General features: G+C 39.3%; 1 protein-coding gene across 5 annotated transcripts in view; it reads right to left on the bottom strand.

Moving 5' to 3' along the window:
- Positions 1-2,588: 2,588 nt before the first annotated feature.
- WIPF1 (WAS/WASL interacting protein family member 1) overlaps positions 2,589-13,036 on the bottom strand; it is a 63,388-nt gene continuing 52,940 nt past the window's right edge. For all 5 annotated transcript variants that reach the window (XM_087949696.1, XM_087949694.1, XM_087949695.1 and 2 more), the window contains 4 exons: positions 12,211-12,981; positions 10,754-10,972; positions 8,825-8,938; positions 2,589-6,835 (listed from right to left, as the gene is read on the bottom strand). In XM_087949696.1, the coding sequence (XP_087805822.1) occupies positions 6,780-6,835; positions 8,825-8,938; positions 10,754-10,972; positions 12,211-12,981 (1,160 nt within the window). In that variant the 3' untranslated portion in view covers positions 2,589-6,779. The remainder of the gene's footprint in view (positions 6,836-8,824; positions 8,939-10,753; positions 10,973-12,210; positions 12,982-13,036) is intronic.

Here is a 13,036-nt window from a genome sequence, read left to right as displayed (position 1 = left end):
CTTTGGTTAGTGTTTGTTTTATTGAAAAAGGGTTTGGGTCAGAACACTATGCTTTTTTAAAATATTAATTTACATCTAAAGCTAAATGTGGCATTAAGTAGGCCATTTCTGAAAAGCCCAGTGGCTAATAATCCCCTACTGGGCAAGATGTTTGAATGGATGGTGACCCATTAGTTCCAGGCTCTCTTGGGTGCAATTGACTTTCTATGTCCATTTCAATCCTGTTTCAAGACTGGCTATGAAATAGAAACCGTCTGTTTGCTTTGTGCTGGAGAAAAATGGGGAGTGCGGTCCTGTTGGTCTTTCTGGACCTTTTTTAGAATCTCAATACCATGGGATCCTAATTGTCAAAAGTTGGGTTTTGGGGATGCTGTACTAAAGTGGTTCCTCTAGGGCAGAGGTGTCAAACTCAAGGCCCAGGGGCTGGATCCGGCCCATGGGATGCTTAGATCTGGCCCGCGGGGCTGCCCTAGAAACAGTGAAGGACCAGCCAGCAGTGCCTCTGCCAGCAAAAACTGGGAATGGGAGGGCAGCTTGCGGCCCTCCTGAGCTACGTTTTCAATGGCAGAGGGTTGCAGGAGGCCATCACAGCTGAAAATAGAGCTCATGAGGGCCATGGACAGCAGTCCCAAGCTCTGTTTTTGCTGACAGGGTTGCAGGAGGCCATCACAGATGAAAACGGAACTTGGGAGCCCATTTTCACTGGCAGAGTGCTCCGGCCACAACAGGTGCCCCCAACACAAGTGATGTCGACCACACACCCCCTGGCAGCGCCCCCTACCCCCCCAAGGTCAAACACAACCCTGATGTGGCCCTCAATGAAATTGAGTTTGACACCCCTGCCCTAGGGTGACTATTTCTAAAAAGTGATACTAGATTACTCTTTGCCTCATGGTGGTTAGCTTATAGAATCCTTCATGAGTTCATATCTTTTTAACACCTCCATGAAATAGTTGGGAGAAGTCACTCAGGAACTGGGCTGAGATGACACCCAACCCAGTTGCCATTGCTGGAGGTCATTAGTATGGAGATGAAGCCCAGATCTTGCTCTGCCTGTAACTCAGGTGGGGCACAGTTGGTGCCTGAATCAGTGTTTGGTCACAGTAATGAGGGCCCGTAAATGGAGACTCAGTCCAGAGAAGATACTGTATGTGGTGTTCTGCTAGTTCTGAAGTATCTGCACTTGCCCCAAAGGAGCAGATTTGCATTTGGGTGTGGTCCTAGATCCATCACTATTACTTGAAGTAACCTTGGTAGCTTTTGTATCAGCTTCAACTGATTTTTTAACATCTATGACCTTACCTGGGCAGAGTCAGTAAACAGGGATTACCTGTTCAGACTTTGGTAACTTTTCAGTTGAATTACTGCAACATGTGGTTTGTACAACTGCCTTCAAGTCAGTCTGGGGACCTGAGTTGATTCAAAACAGTCTAGACTACTCAAGGGCCTGATGGATACCAATATATATTATGCCAGTGCTTTCCATCTATGTTGAATGCTAATTGTTTTCCAGCCCTAATTCACAGTGCTGCTTTTCACCTGTAAAGCCCTGAACAGTTTAGGACTAGGCCCCTACAAGATATGCCTTTTCCCACATGTACCTCCTTTAATCTTAAAAATCTTATAATGGGGATTGTCCTGCAGATCCATCCATCAAAGGTGGTGATGTAGGCCTCCATAAAGGGGAGACCTATTTCTGTAGTGGTTTATGTAATTCCCCATTTATGTAATTCCCTCCCTAAAGAGGTTCAACTGGTGCCCACATTGGCTTCATTTTGGCATGAGGTGGAAATCTGCTTTCCCAAGCTTTTAAATTGTATTTTAATTGAAATTGTTTTAAATGCAGTGGCTATATTGCTGCCTAATTTGTATAGGGTTTTTTTTAGTTTGCATTTGATTTCATTATATATTTTAATTTGAATTGTATTTGTGTGTGTGTGTTTACCCATGTGTGATTTAATTCAGATACCTATATTCCATAAAATTAAGCAGTGTGTGTTAATATATGGTACATTTTTTTAAAAAAATAGCCTTTTATTTAATTGAGGCCTAAGTGTCATTCAGTTGTCACAGGTCTTACCTTATGGATTTCAAAATAAGCAAATTTGGATGCTATCATTTTTTTATTGCAAATAATCCTCATTTAATGACTTGTTCAGTGACTGTTCAAAGGTATGCTGGTGCTGAAAAAAGTGATGACCAGTCTTCACAGTAACATGGTCGCCATTTTCAATCTTCCCAGCTGACTCCTGACAAGCAGTTATTGGAAAAGCCAGTGGGGGGGGGGGGGTGTTCACAACCATGGTCATGATATCTCGCTTAATGACCATGGGTGATTTATTTACAGACCATAACCAGGCCTGTCATTGCTAATGGTAACATGATCTTTTGCTTAATGACCACTTCACTTTAACAGAGTTCCTGGTCCCAGTTAAGGTTGTTAAGCAAGGACTACTTTTCCAGCAAGAGATCTAACTAAAAACAAAAGAGCACCATCTAGTGGTCAGTTTTAAATGTGAAACAGAAAACTCAAAATGAGTTTTATTAAAACCCAGACCGGCAGATGTTTTAAAATGAAAAGCAGAATCTTAAGCTCATATAGATTTTTTATGTTCATTACATTTCTTAAACAACAAAACAAAAATTTTAGATGGAGGTAATACAATTCTGGGAGATAGGAAGGATATCCAAGTATGATAATTACAAGAGAACTGGCACTATCAAAGAGGACTGCACTGAATTACCCATTGTACAGTCCCACTGAAGTATTTGTGCTTTGGTGGCCACTTAATGATGAGCTTCTAAACCAGATAGGTTATCCACCCTCATTTTGCATATAACAAAGGCAAATACGGCTCCATCTGACAAACCTTTGCATCATTTTAATTTTTATTCCTTTGTACATGCAAGAAATTCACTTGCCATTTAGTTTCTCATGAACATGTACTTTAAGATAAGCATGTTAATAACCTAAAGTCAAATAGAAACAACCTTATTTACAATATGGGCATGTTTTTTTCCATGATATATGTGCAATTTTATAAAAAGGAAGGTATTGATCATGTATTTAAAATGCATATCCTGTTATTCCACAAATGATTTGGTTCACTCATATGAAAAGTATTTAAACTTTGCTTTTTTTCAAATTTTAAACACACTCATCTCAAAATTTCCATGAATTCATCCATCCAAGTTACTGCTAAATAATGATCTTAAAATTGCAATCTGATGAATCTTTTGCAATTTATTGTATTTCTGTATAGTACAATAAGATGCTACATGGTGAATACTGTGGGTTGTACGTTGCTTGAGTATCACACATGATAAAGTATAAATGTTGTGTTTGAAATTCACAGTGGAGACAATAAGTTTTGTTTCTTTTCAAAGCTGCCATTTAGACTCAAGGCACCAAGGTGTTTCAAGGCACCAGGGATGAAAATCTGATTTTATTTGTCCCCGTTTATTGTGCATAAATAAACATGTACTCTAACACATCTATACTAAGATGTTGTTTTTAAAATACATCTGGTGAAAGAAAGAGAGATGTGGTTTATATAACCAAAACAAATCTCTTCTCCTTTGAAATATTTTCTTACAGTATTTAGCATAACTTCTTTGAGGAAGATTCCTATAGAAGAGAAAGTGCTAATTATCCTCTGAGAAAGAGAGACGACCATGTTTCTCTCTGAAGGCCACATCACATTCTGCATGTTAAGGCTTTGGTTGGAATTTCAGATTATATTGCACTAGAAGTAAAATTTGCCAAATTAATTCTTTGATTAATTAACAGTAAAAAAAAAACAGACCTAATTTTCTAAATACCACAAAAATGGCAGCTATTTAGTAGTAATAGTTGTAGTTATAGTAAGCAGTATTATCCGTATGTGCTTATAACTAAGCACAATAAGAAAAAATAATTAAGCAGAGTACATGTATATTTATTATTTGCCTGCTCTTTCTATTCTTGGCTGACTTATACTTCTTCATGTATCTTGACTAGTTTTTTCCTAAACTGGTTCTTTCTGAATGTGTTAGAACTATAAGTCCCATTGCTCCTAATCAGCAATGGTCAAAGTTGTTGAATGATAAGAGATTTGGAATTGACATCCCTCTGGAGCCAGAAAACACCAGAAAACTGATCCTGATTTACTGGCAGAAGAACAGTGCTCTATAACCTTATTTATAATGGCTAATCTACTAGCATAAGAGTACAAGTATGACAGGCCCTTTCATTGATAAATCAGATTGTCCAAGTTTTCTAGCTCAAAGGGTTCTATTACATTAACTACTGCAATTGCAGTGAATTTGGAATTTCTTTCTGCCACATTCCCTTTATATGGTAAAAAAAAAAGAAAGAAAGAAATTGACTATCAAACTACATATACAAGATGCAGAGATCTTGCTGCATATAAAAAATCTGGGTAATACAAAAAAACATAAATATTCCAGTTTCTGCAACAAAATGAAATAATAATTCAATATTTTTCATCGTGTTGAAGTTGTTTATAATTCATACACACATACTGTACAATGGCAATCAGACTGAAACTGGAATGACTCATCTGTATGAATGTCAGAATTAAGTATGTACAAACAGGGCAACAGTCCATTGAAAAATATAATTCTAGACCATATATGACCCTGAAAAGTGCTGAAACCTATTTCTGATTATAGTTTATGTAAATCTCTGATTTGATAGCAAAATTTGTGTGGGTACAGATTTTGGATCCTGAAAGGTATTCATTACATACCAATTCCATCACAGAAATGGGTTCAAAGAATGAACCTCAACACTAAGACAGTCTATTTTAATCCAAAAAAGTAAACTTACAACATACAAACACTCGCGGAAAATGCCAAGTTATATTCTCTGCTCTCTTTAGTTCTATCTTTACCATAAACAGGAACTACACCAAGGTGTATCTTTGCTGATAAGGCCACTAATACAAATACCGTTGTGAACACTTTCAAGTGTATCCTCAGACCTTTTTCTCAAATATGTGAGTTTACTTTTCATGTATGTGACTAAAGAGATCTTACTTTACCTTTCCACAATTCTGTTGTGCGTTACATTATATTAAACACATTGATTCATCAATATTTCTGCTTCTTACCATCTCATCGCTCAACATCTGCCATCTTTACTTTTTTTAATCTTTACAGACTCTGCTAACATCTTTTAACTCTCCTGGCTCTACCTTGCAAAGTATTAGGCAGATAAAACCAAGAAGATCCTTGAAATTAAATCTTCATAATTTATCTCCTCTAAGTATGTGTTTTATTTTATTACTTATTATTTTATTACATTTATATGCTTTCCACCTCACCCTCAAGCCACTCTGGGCAGCTTATCCCATGAATTTCAGTACAGAATCATAATTCTCTAAGGATTCTTGCCATATGTTGATATCGGTTTGATAAAATGAACATTGCAAATTGGCAAATCCATTTATTGACAGGCAGGATTCCAAAGCATATGGTCCCAACCCTCAATAACCAAGTCTTCTCTTGCATCTTTTTCAGGTAAGGAAAATACTGTGAAAGGAATTATTATTGCAGCAAAATCAGAACGTAAATACTAAACTCTCCTGAACCCAGGTTGAAAACTTAAATGAGAGCTTGTAAAAAGCTCAATTGAATCTGTTCTATAATTAGACATTTCCTACATATAGCTGGATGTTTGATTAGTAGCTGCCACGCAAAAGAAAAGCTGTTTGAAGCACATATGAGTCAAATAAAAAATTCCCATACTCAAAAGTTTCAACTTGTACCATAATAAAAATGGAGGTCCAGAACATAGGTATTAGCAAAAAGTCACAGAAAGTCTTAGTGGCATTCTTTGATACTTGGATACACTAAATAATTGTTGAGTATCTGTCTTTCGCAGATCAAAATATAGGCTTTTATAGTAAACAATTACATATTGGAAAGCTTTGGGTACGATACATCTTAGAAGGGAGGTCTAATAGTATAACCATTAGTGAAGTGATGGTGTAATCCTCAAGATGACAGTGACAATCATCCCAACGTAATGATTGAGTGCCCAATATTTTTCTTTTTTTAATTCTCCACTTCAGTTGAGCCCAACAGCTAGACTGAGATGCATTTATGAAAGCTGTAACAGAAGTTATAAGCAACCTCGATGGCAACCTTCTTTCATTACAGGTCAAACAGATTGCCTGAGAAAATGTAATTATCTCAATCTCCTTCTAGAGGTGGAATGTAGCAATTACTGTGCCACAGCGTTTGTTTTTTTAATGGCCAAATGGGCCATATCAAATTGATCAGTAATCTCACAGAGATTACAGTTTAAAAAGTGAACCAAACTTCCACCCATAGAAATAGGGAAGATTTTCATCTCCAGGAATTACATCTAAGAATATTATGTTATAAACCAGGGCAGCTTTTCTCTCCTTGTTGATGACAAGGCTGAGCAGAACTGCAACAAATGATAGTTTCCAAGAAGTTTTGAAGATAGCTTTCAAGGTAAGGATACTTTGGCATTTTATTGGAACCAAGTTCCACTAGTATCAGTAGAACTAAAGGCCAAGAAATGGGGAATAAAATCGCAGTCACCCTGTATCTAAACCAACGTAGGCAGGCCATTCAAAGCAAGTCCTTGATCTTCACCAAATTAAATGGATTTTTTTTTTTAAAAAAACCTAAAGTTGGGGAGTTGTGCTCAAAAGTGCTGTTGGAGAAGGGACATTGTGACAAGTGGAGAAGTTCAAAGAACATGTAAGGACAACAGTCATCCTGAAAAGGATTAGAAGCCCGCTTCATCGTGGGATGGGTGGAAGTGGTGGAGCACCTCTTTCTCTGCGACTGGATCCACCTAAAGAAAGAGAAAGGAAACCTCACAGTCACCTTTTATTGACAGATTTATTTGTTCTTTGTTGGATGGAAACAGGTTTGAAACATTAAACATATAGGAACTTCTTTTAAAAAGACATCTTGGTAAGTGGTAAAGTTACAGCTTGTGGGTCAGCAATGATGGCATCCCCAGGGAGAGGGCGAGACAGGGCAGAATTTCCATAGTATTCTAGCCCCAGCATTCAAAATCTGCCCCATCTTTACGCACACTGTTACATTACACACATACATGAAAGGGCAGAGTCTACACTGTAATGCTGTGACACTTTCACCATCCTGATGAAAATGGAACGCTCCGGCAGCTAGCTGTCCTTTTGGCGAATAGGCCCCTTCATGCAACTCCATACAATGTTCTAATCCAGGGGTTCCCTGACTACTGGGCCTTGGCCCATTTGGAACCGGGCCATGTGAGTGGCAGGTGAACATGTGTGCATGCAGCTCATTTGAGTGAGCAGCGGGCAGTCACGCTCACATGTGAAGCTCCATTTGTGCGAAAGGCATGGAGCTGTGCGTGCTTGCTTGCGGGCCTGCCATTCACACAGAACCATCCCCTCTTCCCCCCCCCCTGCCACGGTCCCCACTCCCTGGTCAGGCCACCAAGCCAGAAAGGTTGGGGATCGCAATTCTAAGCTATACAAATATAAAAACAATATCATTAAAAATAAATTATTTAAAAGTTCAAATTAGTCAACCTTTCAAGATTTGGCTACCGTGATTTTTCAAGCCATGAAGAAACATCTATTGGCATAGCAGAATTATGGCACCCTTAAATGCAGCATTATAGCTAACCTTCTCCTACCACCCCAAAAAGGAAGACAAATTAAGCTTTTCAAAAGAGAAGAAATGTGAAAGGAAAAGAAAATAGATTGTATATAAGCACTTTATGGCCCAGAACATACGTTGCAGGTTATAAACCTTTTAATATTAAACTTTGATTAAATGACTGTTTAAAGTTATAAACAGCATATCTTTGGAATTAGAATATTTATTTGTATCCTACCTTTATTGTTTTTATAAATAATTCAATGTGGTAAATACACAAGATACTCCTTCCTCCTCCCATTTTCCCCATAACAATAGCCCAGTGAGGTGTGTTGGGCTGAAGAAAGGGGAATTGGCTAAAAACCACCCAGCCAGCTTCCATGTGTAAGGCAGGACTAGGATTCACATTCTCCTGGCTTCTAGTCTGGTGCTTTGACTACTAAATACTATACTGAGCGCTAGCAACAATTTTTATGATGCATGAGAGTAATATGACAGTATCATTTCTCAGCAGTGAAAATGTTGAGATTTTCCTAAAATCTAGTCCCTTAAGATTTTATTATTATGCCCTCTGGTGCACACCAGATGTAAAATGATGCTGAATTAGAGTGAATCACCATACGAAGAATAGTCATTCTATCTGCTGACAATTCTGAAGGATGAGTAAAGATAGAGGAACTTCATTGAATAAAAATTTGTTGGCTAATTGTATTTATTTTCTGCTTGGTTATCTTTTCTTCACAGCTAGTGGTTTGTGCTTCTCCCTTCTCCAATATTTGCAGTAGGAGCAGATCAGCAGAAAGTCAATGCAATCTTGTTTCTCCATCTTTCGCTACTTATCTTGGCACAGGAGGTATCTATCTGCCTTTTCAGCAAACAGAGGTGGGTTGAGGTAGGTCTGACTAGCACTTATGAGTAACCTATGGCCTATCTATCTGACTTACCGTATCTTGCAATCTACCAGACCATTCAATTGGATCCCTGAAATAACTCATTGGGGAAGAGAGCAGAACTAGAGTCACTCCTGTTGAGAAAACTGGTACTCTTTCCATGATCTTACCAAAAATAATCATATTCAATATTTATGGAGTGTGATGAGTATTCAAAACATTTCACATATTTTCAACTCAGAAATAATTCACCAAGTACACTATTATTAAATCTACCTTCTAAAGGGAAAAATACTTACTTCTATTGTCATTTTTTACCAATTTACTAGGATAACACTTGTTCATGGGCACATATGGTTCTGGAGGTGGCAAGTCAGACAGAGGATGGAAGGAAAATCTACTTTCCCACTCATCTAGATAAACATAAAGGAATTGTGTAACATTAGTGCATATTTAAGACAAATCTTGTAAATATAAATCTCAACTAATAGGCATAATATAAATCTCAACTAATAGGCACAGTATTCAATAAAAGCTGACTACTACATTTTTCAAAATATTGGATTGATGACATATTATTCAACAGAGTTTATATTTTGCAAACCAGTCTTAAACTGGGAGTGCATCCAGATGTGAATAGATCTTGTTTAGCACAGTTGGAGTTATTTTTCATGAGACTATACAGGATGGCATTATCTTTCCAAATATTGGAACATCTTTAGCTTCAAATCACTTCATTTTTCCAACAGCAATACTGTACATCCCTTTGATTCAGGGTAAGTTGACATCCAACATGTCTTGAATGTATCCATTTTTTTCCCTTAAATTGTCTCATGATACTACATACTTTTAATTTGTTTTTAACAGGACTTTCATATTACTACAAATATGTTTAACTGAAAAGAACAGTAAATTCCTTACACTTCCTCTTTCCATTCTCATTAACTTCACCCAGTCCATATATCTAAAATCAAACTGGCACTGGTCATGAAACCATATAAAAACATTACTAACAACAAGTGAGCTTACAACATCTACTATTAACTCACGAAAACATTTATACTATCCTTACAGCAATAATGTTCTGTAATATAACTTATCCAGATAGCCAGGCTCAGCTTCTCTTATAGTTTTTATCTCTAGCAAGATTGATGCATTTAATGAATAAAATACAAGGGCTAATATATAAATTCTAAGGTGGTCAAAGATTTGTTTCCTCCATCATCTTCGAAGTTTACATTGAAATGAAACATCCTTTACGTCTAAAAAAAAATCAGTATTTTTTAACTAGCCTACTTTGATTATTATATGAATTAAGAGTGGTGGAAAAATGTGATATGTGAGCCTCATATATACAATGACAGGTATGGAGACCTCTCACTGTACAGTTGGGAGATCTTTTTTTACATTCTGGAAGGAATGCAGAGTTCCTTCCAGAACCTCTGCAAGAGAAGAATTTTCCATAAACACCAAGACTCTTGCTAACATTGCTGTTGAAAGCAAGAGGGGGGAATAAATGATCCCAAATACCATCAGAGAGGCCTATAGGGAACCATCTTGCTTTGAGGTTATGGGAGAAGAAGCATAATTAGACTGGTGATTAGCCATCATCCAGCTCATTATGGTTGCTCCTTCCGCTTCTGTCCTCTGCAGATGGCAGAATAAGCAAGAAGAGTTCAAGCAAAGGGAAGTGGCCAGAAGAACAGATGCTGTGCAAATCTGAAGTCTTGTCCAATCTGCTCCTGCTCCCTTGTTTACTCTCTACTTTCACTTCCTTTTTTCTGTAAATCTGAAGCCAAATAACTCTGGACTGATTGGTTTATGTACAAAACTAAGAAATGAGATAGATGTATAAACTGGAGATGAACATCCATAACGAGCAGAATGGTGGCTAATCACTAATCTGTTTATGCTTCTTCTCCCATAAGCTCAAGGCAAGTTGATTCCCCAGAAGCCTCAATGATTGGGACCCTTTATTTCCCTTCTAGTTTTCTGTGTCTGCAAGAGTCCAGCATAGATGGAAAATTCTTCTCTTGCTGTAAGGAATGCAAAGAGTTCCTGCATCCATGCAGAGAAGGCAAGAAAGTTCTTCCAGCTGTTATTGCGAGAGCTCTCCATTATCTGCTATTGTACGTGTGAGGCTCACAAATCATATTTTTCCACCCCGCTACTGACAGATTGGAATCTATGCATTCACACAATGTCAAAACAGGAATACCATCACTCACCATCACAGGATGAATCCTGGAAGCCATTTCGGAGGGCAGATGAGGGGAGTGAGGGTGGAGGGGGTGGGGGTGCTCCAGAACCTGGCCTATCGGGAGGAGGTGGGGGCACAGCCCCACCTCTGGGTTTTTCAAATCCTCCTCTTGAGGGAAGCTGGGGAGTAGCTGGCAGTGCCCTGGAAGTACTTCCGTTTCTGGTTAGTGGAGGTGGAGGGAGAAATCCTGAATATAATGGGGACAAAAAGTAGTTACTGTACATTTTTGGCAGAGCCAATCACTCTTCTCCAAACAACCCCCCCCCTCCTCCAGTGCCCTATTTTGGAAAAACACAGCCATTTTCCTCATAAGCTATAAGCAAACAGGTAAACCAGACAGGAAACACAACTAGATGAGAGCATTCTACTTTATTGCAAGGCTACATCAACAGAATCTTGCAAGCCTTAAAGTACAAGGTTGACATTTGAAATTGCTTAATCCATTCAGGCAGGTTCTTCCTAAGTTTCTTTCTTCAATCATTGTGGGCTCCTGCCACCCTTGTCTGATCATTTCCTAGGCAGCTTCTCACAGATACATATTTAGCTCTACTTGGGGCAAAGAGGCAGAGTTTGAATTCTCAGTTTGAGAAAGCTTCCATGAAGATCAACTGGTAATCATAAGACATAACAATCATGTATCTTAAGTTTACAGCATACTGAAAAGTTCAGCCAGAGTTTCAGTTAGAACACAGTATGTATCCTACACTAAGCCAAATCCAAAAATGCAAGGGAATTCCTAAAGGAGGATTTTTTTCCTATAGGAGGCTGAATTTTCCTACAAAGCAGCCATAAACAAAAACACTGAGATAAGCTCTGTCTACAATCCGTTTCAGAAAGAAAGCAATCAAATGAATGTTGAAGAGAATAGGCAAACAGAGTTAAACCCTCTTATCCCTCTTCTCACATCTTTTAACCAACAGTCAGATAAGCAAACACTGGAACCAGATAAAAAAGAACAATTGGGGCTAGTAAGTAAACAGCTAGTGAACTTCACCCTCCATGTTGTTACCTGGCCTGATAACGAAACAACAAAGAAACAAGCTCAGAGAACATTAAGAATAGTATCCAACCCTCCATCCATCCCTCTGTCAACTATTCAGGTAGATCAGACTAGGAATCCAGCGTCATAGGTTAGTAGTATTTATACTGCAAAGCCATAACAACAAATCTTGCAAGTATAAATTTGCTTCTCTCTTCCTCCCTTTATCTTTATGATAACTAGGGAGGGTTTTGTTAGGTTACATGGCTTCCGTGGAGTCATTGTTTTTTTTTATCTGACCATGTTCTTAGTAACATTGTTTTCTGTCCCTCCCCCACTACCCTCACACTATTTATGTATGGATATATATTGCATAACCCTGCGTTCAAAAGATGGCTTTACATTTTTGTAGTAACCCACCCTGGAAGGATGCTGATAAATCTTACCTGATCTGCTAGGCGGGTCCCTTACAGGAGGTGGTGGTCTCTCAACTGGGGGAGGAAGGGGAGGTCCAGAGCGATTGGAGCCAGGCAGACATGGAGGTTGAGAAGCGCCTAGCGATAGATTCCTTTGAGGAAGCCGTGGCATTTCATCATTTCCACCAGATGCCGGTGGAACTGGAGGTGGGCCTGGCCGACTTGGGGGAAGAGGAGGAGGTACCTGAGATACCGCAGGTGGCCGTGGTGTGGAAGGAATTGGTGGCTTGTGGTTTTGGGGCGGGGGAGGTGGCAGGGAAGCCTCCCTGCCGAAAGATGGCCTGTTTCCACTTGGAGGCAATGGCGGAGGTGTCTTATCTTCTGTTGGCCTACCTGGTACTGGAGGGAGAGGAGGCCTGTTTGAGAAGGGAGAAGGAGAACTAACTGGTGATGATTGTCGAATGGAGCCTCCAGGCCCTGAATTTCTATTACCCGGGAAAGGTGGCGGGGTAAGCCCTAAGCTCGCTTGTCTGCTGGCGCCGGGCACAGGGGGGGGTCCCCTGTTGTACAGATTGGATGGAATAGGTCTGGGAGTATTTGGCACAGGAGGAGCACCCGTGTCAGGCCTGGAGCCAAAGTCAGGTCTTGAGGGAGGCATTCGGTTTCTCTGTGGCTCTGGAGCTGGAGCTCTTAGTCCAGAAGAGCCCGGAAATCTGCCTACTCCACCTGGAGGTGAAAAGGGCTTTGCAGATGTTGCTCGCCCTCCTGGTGGAAATACTGGAGTTTTGTTTCCTGCAGAGTCTAAAAAAAAGAAAGTAATTAGTAGGTGCATGTACAGAGGTATGGAGAAGGGGAA

The sequence above is a fragment of the Notechis scutatus genome, chromosome 1, assembly GCF_049901735.1.
Source record: "Notechis scutatus isolate UNSWTSFEM ecotype Mainland chromosome 1, rNotScu1.2, whole genome shotgun sequence".
Taxonomy (NCBI): Eukaryota; Metazoa; Chordata; class Lepidosauria; order Squamata; family Elapidae; genus Notechis; species Notechis scutatus.
This window is presented reverse-complemented; position numbering and strand designations above follow the sequence as displayed.